At 50.1% G+C, this 10,953-nt stretch overlaps 1 protein-coding gene across 2 annotated transcripts in view; it reads right to left on the reverse strand.

Moving 5' to 3' along the window:
• Positions 1-8,371, reverse strand: part of TNFRSF21 (TNF receptor superfamily member 21) — a 69,540-nt gene extending 61,169 nt beyond the window's left edge. The window contains exon 1 of one of the 2 annotated variants that reach the window (XM_074947492.1): positions 8,241-8,371. In XM_074947492.1, coding sequence (XP_074803593.1) covers positions 8,241-8,324 — 84 coding nt within the window. In that variant the 5' untranslated portion in view covers positions 8,325-8,371. Of the gene's footprint in view, positions 1-3,135; positions 3,172-8,240 lie in introns of those variants that run through there. The other variant, XM_074947493.1, reaches the window with a different exon arrangement.
• Positions 8,372-10,953: the final 2,582 nt, after the last annotated feature.

A 10,953-nucleotide genomic window follows, 5' to 3' on the forward strand; every position in this document is an offset into this window, starting at 1 on the left:
TTCCCCAAAAGGTTCCAGTTCATTCTCAGATTTCTGCCCAAGGCAGGTTTCAGCCTTCAAAGTTGCAGGCTCAGAGGTGTTAAGTGGCCCATTCATCTCAATGAGATGTTCTCAGCTGAAAAAATACCTGATGGAGATGAACACAGCCTGAAACAACTCCGAGACATGTGAACTGCTCTGTTCATGACAGTGAGTGTTCCCTTCCCCTCTTCCCACAGCTGAAGAGTTTCTGATGTGTGCGCAGTATATCAGCTCTTCACCCCAATATCAGCAGCGTGTTCTTGGTGCATGCATCAAACCTGCCTGCTCCAAGTTCCCCACTCAGAGGGGCACAACTTCCCCAGATCCTGCTTCATATGGAGGGGCTCAGACCCAGAAAGGCAAATACCCCCCTACTGAGAACCTGGTTCACATGAGGGAGGCTAGGGATCGGGCTCAGACCCCCCCAGATGGGCAGGGCCCCACAGGTCATGGCAGACACACAGGACAGGTAGCAGGCTCGGACACCACTGGAGCAGCAGGGACCCCAGAACCAAGCTCACAGAGGAAGATAGGGAGTGAGGCTCAGACCCCGGAAAAACAAGCCATCCCCCCACAGAATATGACTCACAAGAGGCAGGGAAGGGGGTCACACCCCATAGATGGGCAGGACTCTCCCAGATACTGCTGTACACACAGGGGCAGGGAGCAGGGCTCAGACACCCCCAGAAAGGCAAGGCCCCCCACAAATCAGCTCATATTAGGACAGTAAGAGGGGTCAGACCTCCCAGATCCTGGCACGCGCACACACAGATTCAGATAGACACCAGCTGGGCCTGAGCTATCCAGCTGGTGTATATGTCCGAGGGCTAAGAATCCTGTTAACTCCTCTGCCTGCGCAGGCTCAGTGTAAGCTTTAGAAGGGACAACAGGCTCATGAGCATGTAAAAGGGGGGAGGGGGGGGAAGCTGGTTATTTTTAGAGGCTGTTTCTTTGGAAACCCTGGGTCAAGTAGCCCCGAACTTGGATCACTAACAAAACCCTGTACTCCATGAGACCACTCACATTGCCTTGAAATTTGGAAATCGTCTAGATTTTAGGGAACTTAGAAGAGCCAAGCTTCAAACGGAAAGCTGGTCTTCATGTTAACTAGAGCAGAGTAATTGCTCTGCTGTAACAGTGGACTCGATTAACTTTAAGATGGGAAAGGGACCACTCCTGGAGTTATACCCTATCCCTAGTAGGGCCACCTAGTTCATTTTTTCAGTGTATGAGTGCTCTTCTCATGGCACATTCAGTCTGGTCCAGTGGATAAAACGCTAGATTGGGACTCTGGACTTGGAGTCCAGGGTCTCTTCTTGGCTCTGCCATCCCTTGCCCAAAGCGATACCTCACCTCTGTGTCCCCCCCAACTCTTATCTTGCCTACAGCCTGGTCTACACTGGACAGTGCTAGGTCAACAGAGTTCTCCTGGCAGCTTAGCTACCTCCTCTGGGGGAGGTAGAGCACCTACCGTGACAGCAGAACCCCTCCCAGCAGTGTAGGTAGTGTCTTCACTGAAGTGCTAACGCAGTACCCCTGCAGCATTTTAAGTGTAAACAAGCCCTAATCTTTAGTGTGGGGACTGTCCGCTATGCTACAGAACAGTGGGGGCCAGGTCTCAAGTGAGGTCTCTGTGTACTACCGTAATACAAATAATTGGGATAGGTTAGTAACAATTATTTTCAGCTTGAAGCCTTTGTATAGACAATTACACTTCTAGGGGAAGAAGGAAGCAGCCCCTCTGTACAGCATTTTTTAATCAACATGAGCTCCATTTGAATGGAAATGTGTCATTTATTGTGCATTTAACCTGGAACCTAGGAGCATTTCTATAAATTAAAATAGAAGCTAGTAAGTCTGAGCAGGGAAAAGCATACAGCTGGGATTCTGATATCTTGAGCACTTGTACCAATTTGCCAGACTGAAAACTCTGCTGTATTAGACACTGCCTAGTCTCCCATTCACCTGTGCCTGCACTAACTAGCATGGAGATAAGAACTCTGAATAGCCCAGGCGCACAGCCAGTTAGAGGTGGGTAGGTGTGCACCAGAGGGAGTGCAGGCCACCACTCACAAAAGCTTGAGGTAATGGTTTGGAAGCCAGGGCTGTATACAGGGCGTCCAGAAGTTATTCAGTTTTGTTCTCCATCCCGACCGCCAGCACACAAAACAAACAATGCTTGTGTCACTTGGCTTGTGAAAGATTCAAGAGGACAATGCGACAGCCAGGAACTACAAAAGGACATTAGTTAAAAATTAAGGCAGTGTTGATAACAGATTCCTCATTCCCATGACTTCACTTAGTAATGTCAAAAATCAGATTGAAGTAGCTGACTAAGCTAATACTTCTCACATTAAAAGTTGCAGGAGCATAGGTGGTGCTCCCCTCCATGCAGGGAGGCTAGCCCCAGCTCCGCCCCTCCCCCATGACAGGAGCCCCATACCCCTGCCTCCCTCATGGCTGGAGCCCTGAGCCACCCCCACCACACCTGCCTGGAGGAGCCCCGGGCCGAAGCCCCAAGCACCCCGCACACACACACCCCTGCCTGGAGGAGTGTCTCTGTTTGATATGCCCCATGCAGGTCTCAGCTGGCTGAGGTGGTGGTACGGAACATGCTACTCAGCTTCCTGGGCTCATCAGTAATCTCCATGGAGTCCAGAGGAAGCTGAATAGCACATACTGTCTCCTTGGCCACCCCAAAACCTGCATGGGGCATAATAAAATAAAAAGCTTCCCCCCAAACCCTGCAACGGGGGGAAAGGGGGGGTCTGGCAGTAGCACCAGGAGAGGCAGAACCTCCCCTGGCCTATTATACTCACTGCCCATGTGCAGGAGCATAGGAATAATGAACTGAAACTTGAAGCATAATCCAATTCATTACTCAAATACCAAAGAGTGGATTGCATGAGAAAAAATGAGGGGAAAAAAAAAAATCTATCTTGTGCAAGACACATCTAGTCAGTATATCAGATTTCAAGTTGTTGCATCAGCACTGTTCTTAGTGCCCAATATGCTCACTGAAGTTGCCATAAGCAGTGGAGAAAAGCACTCTGCATCCAGCGTGAATAAGAGTTGGTACCCCAATTCTTTCCACCACAAAAAGAGCTGGTTTACCTTTGGAAGAGCAGTTCTCATTTAGTCATAACGCAGCGTGCCAGCACATCTCTCTCGTCAAAAGGTGCACTTCCACAAGTTTCCAGTCCATTCAGATATTTTAAGGGTTTAAACATCAAGGCAGTACAAAGACACTTTGGAATGCTGGAAGGGAGCTTTAACTAGGACAAATTGGGAAAGGGGGAAATTCAGGCTGGCTATCCCGCTGTTTCCATCAGCTCTGGCCACGCTACCCCTTATTTGATTCCCTTCGTTAGCTCCTGTTTCTTTCCACATCAAAGTCAAACTTGTCACTCTCACCTTCATTCCACTGCACAATTCTGCCCTTCTCTACCTAGTCCCCTCTCCCATGCCCTCTGCTCAGCCCAGTTCTTACCTGGTTTTCTCTCCCCTATGGAGTGTTGCACAGACTCTTATGTAGGCTCTCTACTGCTGCTCTCTTGCCCAGATTCCGAAAAAGCACAGGCAACGTAATAAAGCTCGTCAGTCAGAAACCCTAAGAGCGCGCAGTAAAACTGAAAGGGACATGTCCATTACTCATCTGAGCTACCAGAGCTTCCTGATGCTTGTTGTTAACCTCAATATTCCTTCCTCTTCACCTCCATGCTCTGCTTGTTACCCCAAGTGTTTTCTTTGTCTCAATTTAGGGCCCAGTTCTGCCACTGTGGGTACTTATGGCAGTAAGCATTAAACCTAACAGTAAGTGTTTACAAGACTGGGCCTTAAGCTCTCCAGGGCGGAGATACTGTATCTATTGCAATACTCATTCCTCCTACAACTTTGTCATGATTTTTCCATACTCATTCCTCCTACAACTTTGTTATGATTTGTCCAATTTAGAACCTGATTGACTCCTTGCCCAAATGAATCTGCTAATGGTGCCAATGGAAATTTTGGCAGGACAAGTGGCTTGGGACCCTTAGATTGTATGACCTCCTCAGGACCTTGCTGTGTCACCTTATTTCTGTAATGTCTCTCACACACACTCAAGGTTACTAAGGGAAAATCAAGGCACTAGTAAACACAGGAAAGCACATGGGGGAAAAAAAAATCTGAGTGTGGTGCACATGACAGTAAGTTGGTAGAAACAAGAGCTGACGCGTAGGCAAGGACAGAGTTATAGTTAGCAGTGAACTTTGATGCTACAGCTGTTAGTCTGTGGAATTGCCTCTGGAGGGAAATGGCAAAATCTCACCACCTGGCACACATAATTGAACTGGACATCACTAGTAACTGTATAATGGGGAAAATCCTGTACAGAGTGAACTAGACAATCCACTAAGTAAAGTGAGTTTTCACTTGTTAAAAGGAGTACTTGTGGTACCTTAGAGACCAACAAATTTATTTGAGCATAAGCTTTCGTGAGCTACAGCTCACTTATGCTCAAATAAATTTGTTAGTCTGTATCTGCAAAAAGAAAAGGAGTACTTGTGGTACTAACTAAGACTAACACGGCACGGCTGCTACCCTGAAACCTTTCACTTGTTAAATAAGCCATATGAGTAGTTTCATTTATGCAAGGATGATCTGCTATAATTCATTTTCACTTATGCTACTAAATTTTGTTTAAATCAAGCCTAAGTTCTGTCACCTGTATTAAAGTGTATTAAACACCTGTGCAGAGGACAGGATACCTTCTATCCTGGAGAGTAAAATCTCCAGGTCTGTTTCCATTCTCTCCTCCACCCCCAAGAGACAGAGAAGCAAGGCAACTAAGATAGCGTGGGTCTTAAACAGAGAGACTACAAAAGAAAATATGCTGTAAGTTATTTATTTTAACTCGAGTTTAATGATGCGGAGGTTCTTAAGGAAAGCAAATGAGTTCTCATTTGCAGAAGCGTTGAAGATATTCTAATTGGATTTGTTTTTTTAAGAGAATATATGAATTTTGCTCTAACCTACCAATAGTCTTTTTAGGTCTGCATAGAATAATGAAATTTAAGGAATACGCAACCAAATTGTTCCATACTAATAAGATGAAACAGTAGCAAGGCCTCATTCAGTCCCCACCTGAAGAGACAATGTGTAACAAGGAAAAGCCGTGATGGTTAGTTACTACCCTAGTACACATGGGAGAAAGGAGACAAGTGTTAAATGGGTACAGGGGACTACACATTTCTGTAGCACTTTCTGAACAGCAGGCACTGATCCTGTCCCATCATAAATGGCAACGCTCTCGGACCTCAATAGGAACAGGCTCCCAAGGCCACTAATCAACAACAAGCAGCACCCTCAAATCCCCCTGCAACAAGTAGGAGAATTCAAGCAAAAGACTGAAAACTGATGAAGTAAAGGTAGATTAGGCTCCTTTAAAACACATTGCTTTCAGCAATCTGAAAGAGTCACTGCCTGCTGCATGTTAAATGACAGTTAGGAATGACCCAAGGTAAACAATTATGAACACAAGAAGGTTACATAAGGTAATTATTGACTGATCAGATAGCCAGCTGTAGCTTCAGAACCACTAGCCAAGTTGCACTGTTTGTACCAACAGTAAAAACTATGAACAGGCCTTTTATTTTTATAAGTGATTTTTTTCTGAATAGAAGCCTCCAAGAAGGTGATACGGATCATTAACCATTTAGTCTGTCAGATCAATTAAGTTACCAAGTATGATCAAGTGATAGCCAAAAAAACACTGTCAGTAAGTTTCAGAGCCTGGGGAATGTAGTTCGTTGCTGTTTACTACAGGGTGATTTGCTCAACCATTTGTTATGATTGAGAATGAGGCCCTGATGACTACCATATTTTGGCAATTTATGAACCTAACCTGACCTATTTTCTGAAAATCTTTAACATGGTGTAAAAATTAGTGTTCTTTTATCTGAAGGAGTAATTCATTTGGTTTTCCATTTAACACCTTTATGGTCTTAGATAACTTTTCTTTACCCAGGGATTCTCGTAGAGCCAGCAGTGACTTGCCAAGACCCACCCTGATCCAGAAAACAAACATTCCTTAGCTATACAGTTCACTTGAGTACATTATTTACCATCCACCTGGATTAATTCTGACACACCAATTTACTGGTGTCTCCTGGGAAAGGAAATGGGGCAGTCTGTGTGTTAAAGCCTTACCTGCATACGTAAACATTCAAATGAACTCTCAACTGTTCTGTAGCCTGAGCACAATGTTAATTTAAGACAGCCAACAGCATTTAGATGTGGTGAGCTTTCACTTCTCTCTCTACAAGGACTGCAGCAAAAACTCACATTTCCCTGCTAAGGTGCTGAATACACAGTGCCATAGCAACAGCAACGCTCGGAATGAGGGAGCTCTCACTGTACCAACCTCAGAAGAGTTCTTAAGTCTAGACAGCAAAATTGCTTCCTTATGAATCCAGATTAAAATCAGAAATTCAAATCTCTCACTTGGGTTTATAATACACGCTATCACAAGTCACCTCCTAAAGTCTCGTACAGGGGCCTTGTACTGATCAACCCTGCAAGAGCCAAGCACAAGATGCAGCCCTGTTAAATGTCTTCAAGATGAGGCTGGCAAATACAGAGGAGGATGCTTGGAATGGTGGGGGATTAATTCATCTGACTTCTATTAAATTTCTCATAATCTCAGTTGTGTGTTATTTCTGATGCAATTAGTTTTACCGTAACTGCCACATTTGTGGGTTAAGGAGTGACATCTATCAGAGATGGCAGAGGCCTAGACAACTGGACAATCTATTTTTTTGCCAATGCAGGATTGTCCCCTATGCTACCTAGTCTAATATTTTAGAAGTTCAGTTGTTAAAGTCCAGAGTCTTGTGGCTTCCACCCTCTCCCTTGGGGAGATGATTCTACAGCCTAATACCTCTCTCACTGCCAGGAAGGATTCCCCTAATAGTCTGCCTAGAGGAACCCCCTCTCTATTCCACCCTTTTGATCCTAGTGACACCACCCTGGGCAGATTTGGGAGGAGGCAGGCACAGAAAAAAAAACAGCGCAAAGCTGTGCAGAGATCCCAGCAGCAACACATCCACCCTCCCCCCCCACCCAATCATCAGTACAGACTTTTTGCCACCCCAAAGGCAACACATCCACCCCCACACCGCACCCATTGCCGGGGTACCCCCTGCTCGGCAGTGGGAGACACCAGCTAGGATCTGCCCCCGGGAGATGCACAGAGGAGGCAGAGAGTCCAGGGGATGCAGGAGGAAGCTCCACCTCAATCCTCTTGGCTGGGGCCGAGGGATTGCTAACGCCCTCCCCTGGCTCTGGGCACCTGCCCGCGGGGGAGAGCCGGGCAGATGGAGGGGGAAGCGGGGGGAAAGGGTGCCCGCTCGGGGTGGGGTGTTTCCCAGGGTCTCGCCGCAGCGCCGGCGGCAGCATCGCACCATGACTCACTGCAGCGACAACAAACGGCTGCGCGGGCCGGGCGAGCACCGCGCAGAGCCGAGCCGCAACAGCCGGGCCAGCCCGGACAAAGGGGCCCGCGGCCCAGCCCCCATCGCCCCAGCCGGCCCCCCGCCTCTCGGGCAGCTGGCGCCCCGTCCTCCGCGAGCGATGCACAGCCCGCCCCCGAGCCTGCATGAGCAGCCCCACGGTGCGCTGGCCCCCAACCCGCAATGCACAGCCCGTGTGCACTAACCCCACACCCAACCCGGGCCCCATCGACCCCAGCCCCCTGAAAAGCCACCCTCCGTGTCCTAGCGCCCCATTAGCACCCACGCCAACCATCAAAACCCTCGCCCTTCCCCATGTGCCCCTTACTCCCCCATCCATCCCCCCACGTGCCCTGCCATGTGCCTAGCCCCCCCCATCCACCTCCATAGCCCCCCCATGTGCCTAGCCCCCCAATCCATGCCATGTGCCGTAGCCCGCCCCATCCATCCGTCCATCCCCATCCCCCCCATGTGCCTAGCCCCTCCAATACCCCCTTATGGGCTTAGCCCCCCCCCATCCATGCCATGTGCCGTAGCCCGCCCCATCCATCCATCCCCATCCCCCCATGTGCCTAGCTCCCCCAATGCCCCCCTATGGGCTTAGCCCCCCGAATCCATGCCATGTGCCGTAGCCCGCCCCATCCATCCATCCATCCATCCCTCCCCATCCTCCCATGTGCCGTAGCCCGCCCCATCCATCCCCATGAGCCCTGCCCCCGCGGCACTCACAATGAGAAGGCTGGAGATGGCTGCGGCTCTCCGGCCGGCCTGGGGGAAGGCGGCGGCGGCGCGGCGGGCCGCAGAACCCCCCATGGCTGGCGGCGCGGCGGGGTGCGGGGATGTCACAGCGCCATGGAGCCGGGGCCGGCCGGCAGCGGGAGCAGAGAGGGGCGCGCCTCGCCCGGCGCCGCAGCGTGCACGGCTGAGGAGCAGCCCATCTAGGCGCGGCGTCCTGGGCTGGCCTGGGGCGCTCAGCGCGCGGCAGGGACCCCCGGCTGCGCGGCGCTCCGGCCCTCCGGCCCCAGCCGCGCGGGCTGCAGGCAGCGCGGGAGCAGGGCGAGGAGCCCGCTTCCCATCGCTACCGCGGGGCTGTGCCAGCCTCACCAGCCGGCTTCAAACTAGCAGCGCGCGGCAGGGCGGAGCGAGGAGGAGCCGCGCGAGGGCGAGGCGGGGCACACACACACGTGAGGCGGAAAGGGGCGGGGCCTCCCTTTGTTGCGTCACTCGGGGAGGGCACCGCGCCCCCACCCCCCAGCGTTCTGTCTTGGGGGTGGCACTTCGACCCTCCCCCGCCCAGGGAGCCAAGCCTACTGCAGTCAATGGGAATCTGGAGAGTCCACTTCCCTGGAGCAGGGATCCCACAGGGGCAGTGGGCTGCAAACAAGATCTTTTTAGCTGGAAGAGCAGACACTCGCTGTGCCACACCTAATACTGGAGCCAAGAGTGGGGAGCAGCTGGGGAGAGCGAGCAAGATGGGGGCCTGGGCGGAGAGGGCCCAGTGGAGGGAGTCATCTCCAGACACGAGGGCCTTGAAGGTCAAACTGGAGAGGGGGCAGAGGGAAATGTGAACTGAAGAGAGGGGCTGATGTTGGGGAGTCGGGTCCTTCCACGAGAGCCTGAGGGCGTGCGGCCACCCCAACAGCAGGGGTCCTGCCCATGGTACCACCACAGCGCCGCCACGTCCTGGGAGGGAGGCCTGGGACATGTGAGGAATAGACTGGGAGTTTTCTTGACTTCAGTGGCTGGTGTAGAAAGAGTACCCCGGAGTAGGGATACCCCTAGCCTTTCTCTCCTAAGTGACCACAACAAGACTGGGGCTTAAGCCTCCCAGGAATGCTAGGCCCAGCCTTATCAGGGTTCTGAGGACTCTGCCACACAGGAGAGTGGAAGAGAAGTCCTCAAGGTCAGGCAGGCATTCAGGTAAAGGGAGTTAGAGTGAGGACTCAGAGCCTTTTGCTCTCCGATTGCTCCGGCATAGTACAGAAGCCAGGAAAGTTCTCTACAATAGCGGGATCATGCTATTCCGATGCAGAGGAAAGATAAGAAGAGCCACAGGAGGCCAATGTAGCTACACAAGGAACTTTTAGCTATCTACAAACCAAGAGGGATACATACAGGAAATGGAAGGAGGGGCATGTTACCAAGGAAGTATACGTGGGAATAGCACAAGTGTGTAGGGGAAAAAATAAGGAAAGCCAAGATAAAGAATGAGTTACAGTTAGCAAGGAATGTTAGAGACAAGAAGAAGGGGTGCTTCAACTATGTCAGACAAAAAAGAAAGATCAGGGATTGTGTGGGTCCACTGCTCTTTAGAGAAGGTGAGCTGGTAACAGGATGGTAAGAAGGTGGAGCTGCTCAATGCCTACTTTGCTTGTTTTCTCACAAAAAATATGTGAGCAGATGACTAGCAAAGTTATCATAGACAACGAAGAGGAAGGGATGCAGATCAGGATAAGTAAAGAACACATCAGAGATCTTCTGACCAATTTGAATGAATTCAAGGCAGCAGGGCAAGATGCTATTCACCCCAGGGTACTGAAGGAAGTAGCTGAAGAAATCTTGGAGCCACTGGCAATAATATTTGTAAACTCATGGATGACATGGAGAGGTCCCAGAAGACTGGAGAAGGGTGAATGTAGTGCCCATCTTTAAAAAGGGGTAAAAGGAGGAGCTGAGGAATTATAGACCAGGCAGCCTGACTGATACCTGGGAAGCTACTAGAGCATTCAATTTGTAGATACCTGGAGGATGAAGAGGTAATCACTAGCAGTCCGCATAGATTACTAAGAATAAATCATACCAAACCAGCTTAATTTCCTTCTTTGATAACGTAACTGGATTTATGGATGGGGGATGTGGTAGACATAATATACCTAGACTTCAGCAAGGTTTTTGACACCGTGACACATGACATTTGGTAAGTAAGCTGGAGACATGTGGGCTCAGTATTTCACAGAGCAGGTGTTCTTGCAATCTGAATTTACTGGCCTTTTCCCACAATGGAAAGCTGCTTGTCTGCATAGGAGCTACTCCATCATCCGTACATGAAAGAAACTGGCAGTTCCTGTTATTTTCCACAGTGCTCTGCTAATTTCAGACCTTAGGATCTCTTACATGGCATCCGTAACCTGGGAGATTCCTATAGTAGAAATGCACCAGGGAGGTAGCCACTTTCATGGGTACATAAGGCCTGTCATGAGAAAGGAAGGGCTGACATGTAGCCTTGGAAGAGCCCCTGCTGCTGCTCTATGCTGTCACAAAGATGAAATAGCAGTCTCCACCCCAGCAGCTGTTGCACATGTTGCCAAAGGGGTGGAGCGGTGGTCTTGGTGGAACATGAAAAGCAAATCCCCACTGCTGGCTATGTGGCCGCTGGCTCTGACCCAATATCTGAGATAGCCCTTCCTTATGTGACTTGTCAGTTCCCCAGTCCCTCAGCTTC

This window comes from Natator depressus, chromosome 3, assembly GCF_965152275.1.
Source record: "Natator depressus isolate rNatDep1 chromosome 3, rNatDep2.hap1, whole genome shotgun sequence".
In the NCBI taxonomy this organism is placed as follows: domain Eukaryota; kingdom Metazoa; phylum Chordata; order Testudines; family Cheloniidae; genus Natator; species Natator depressus.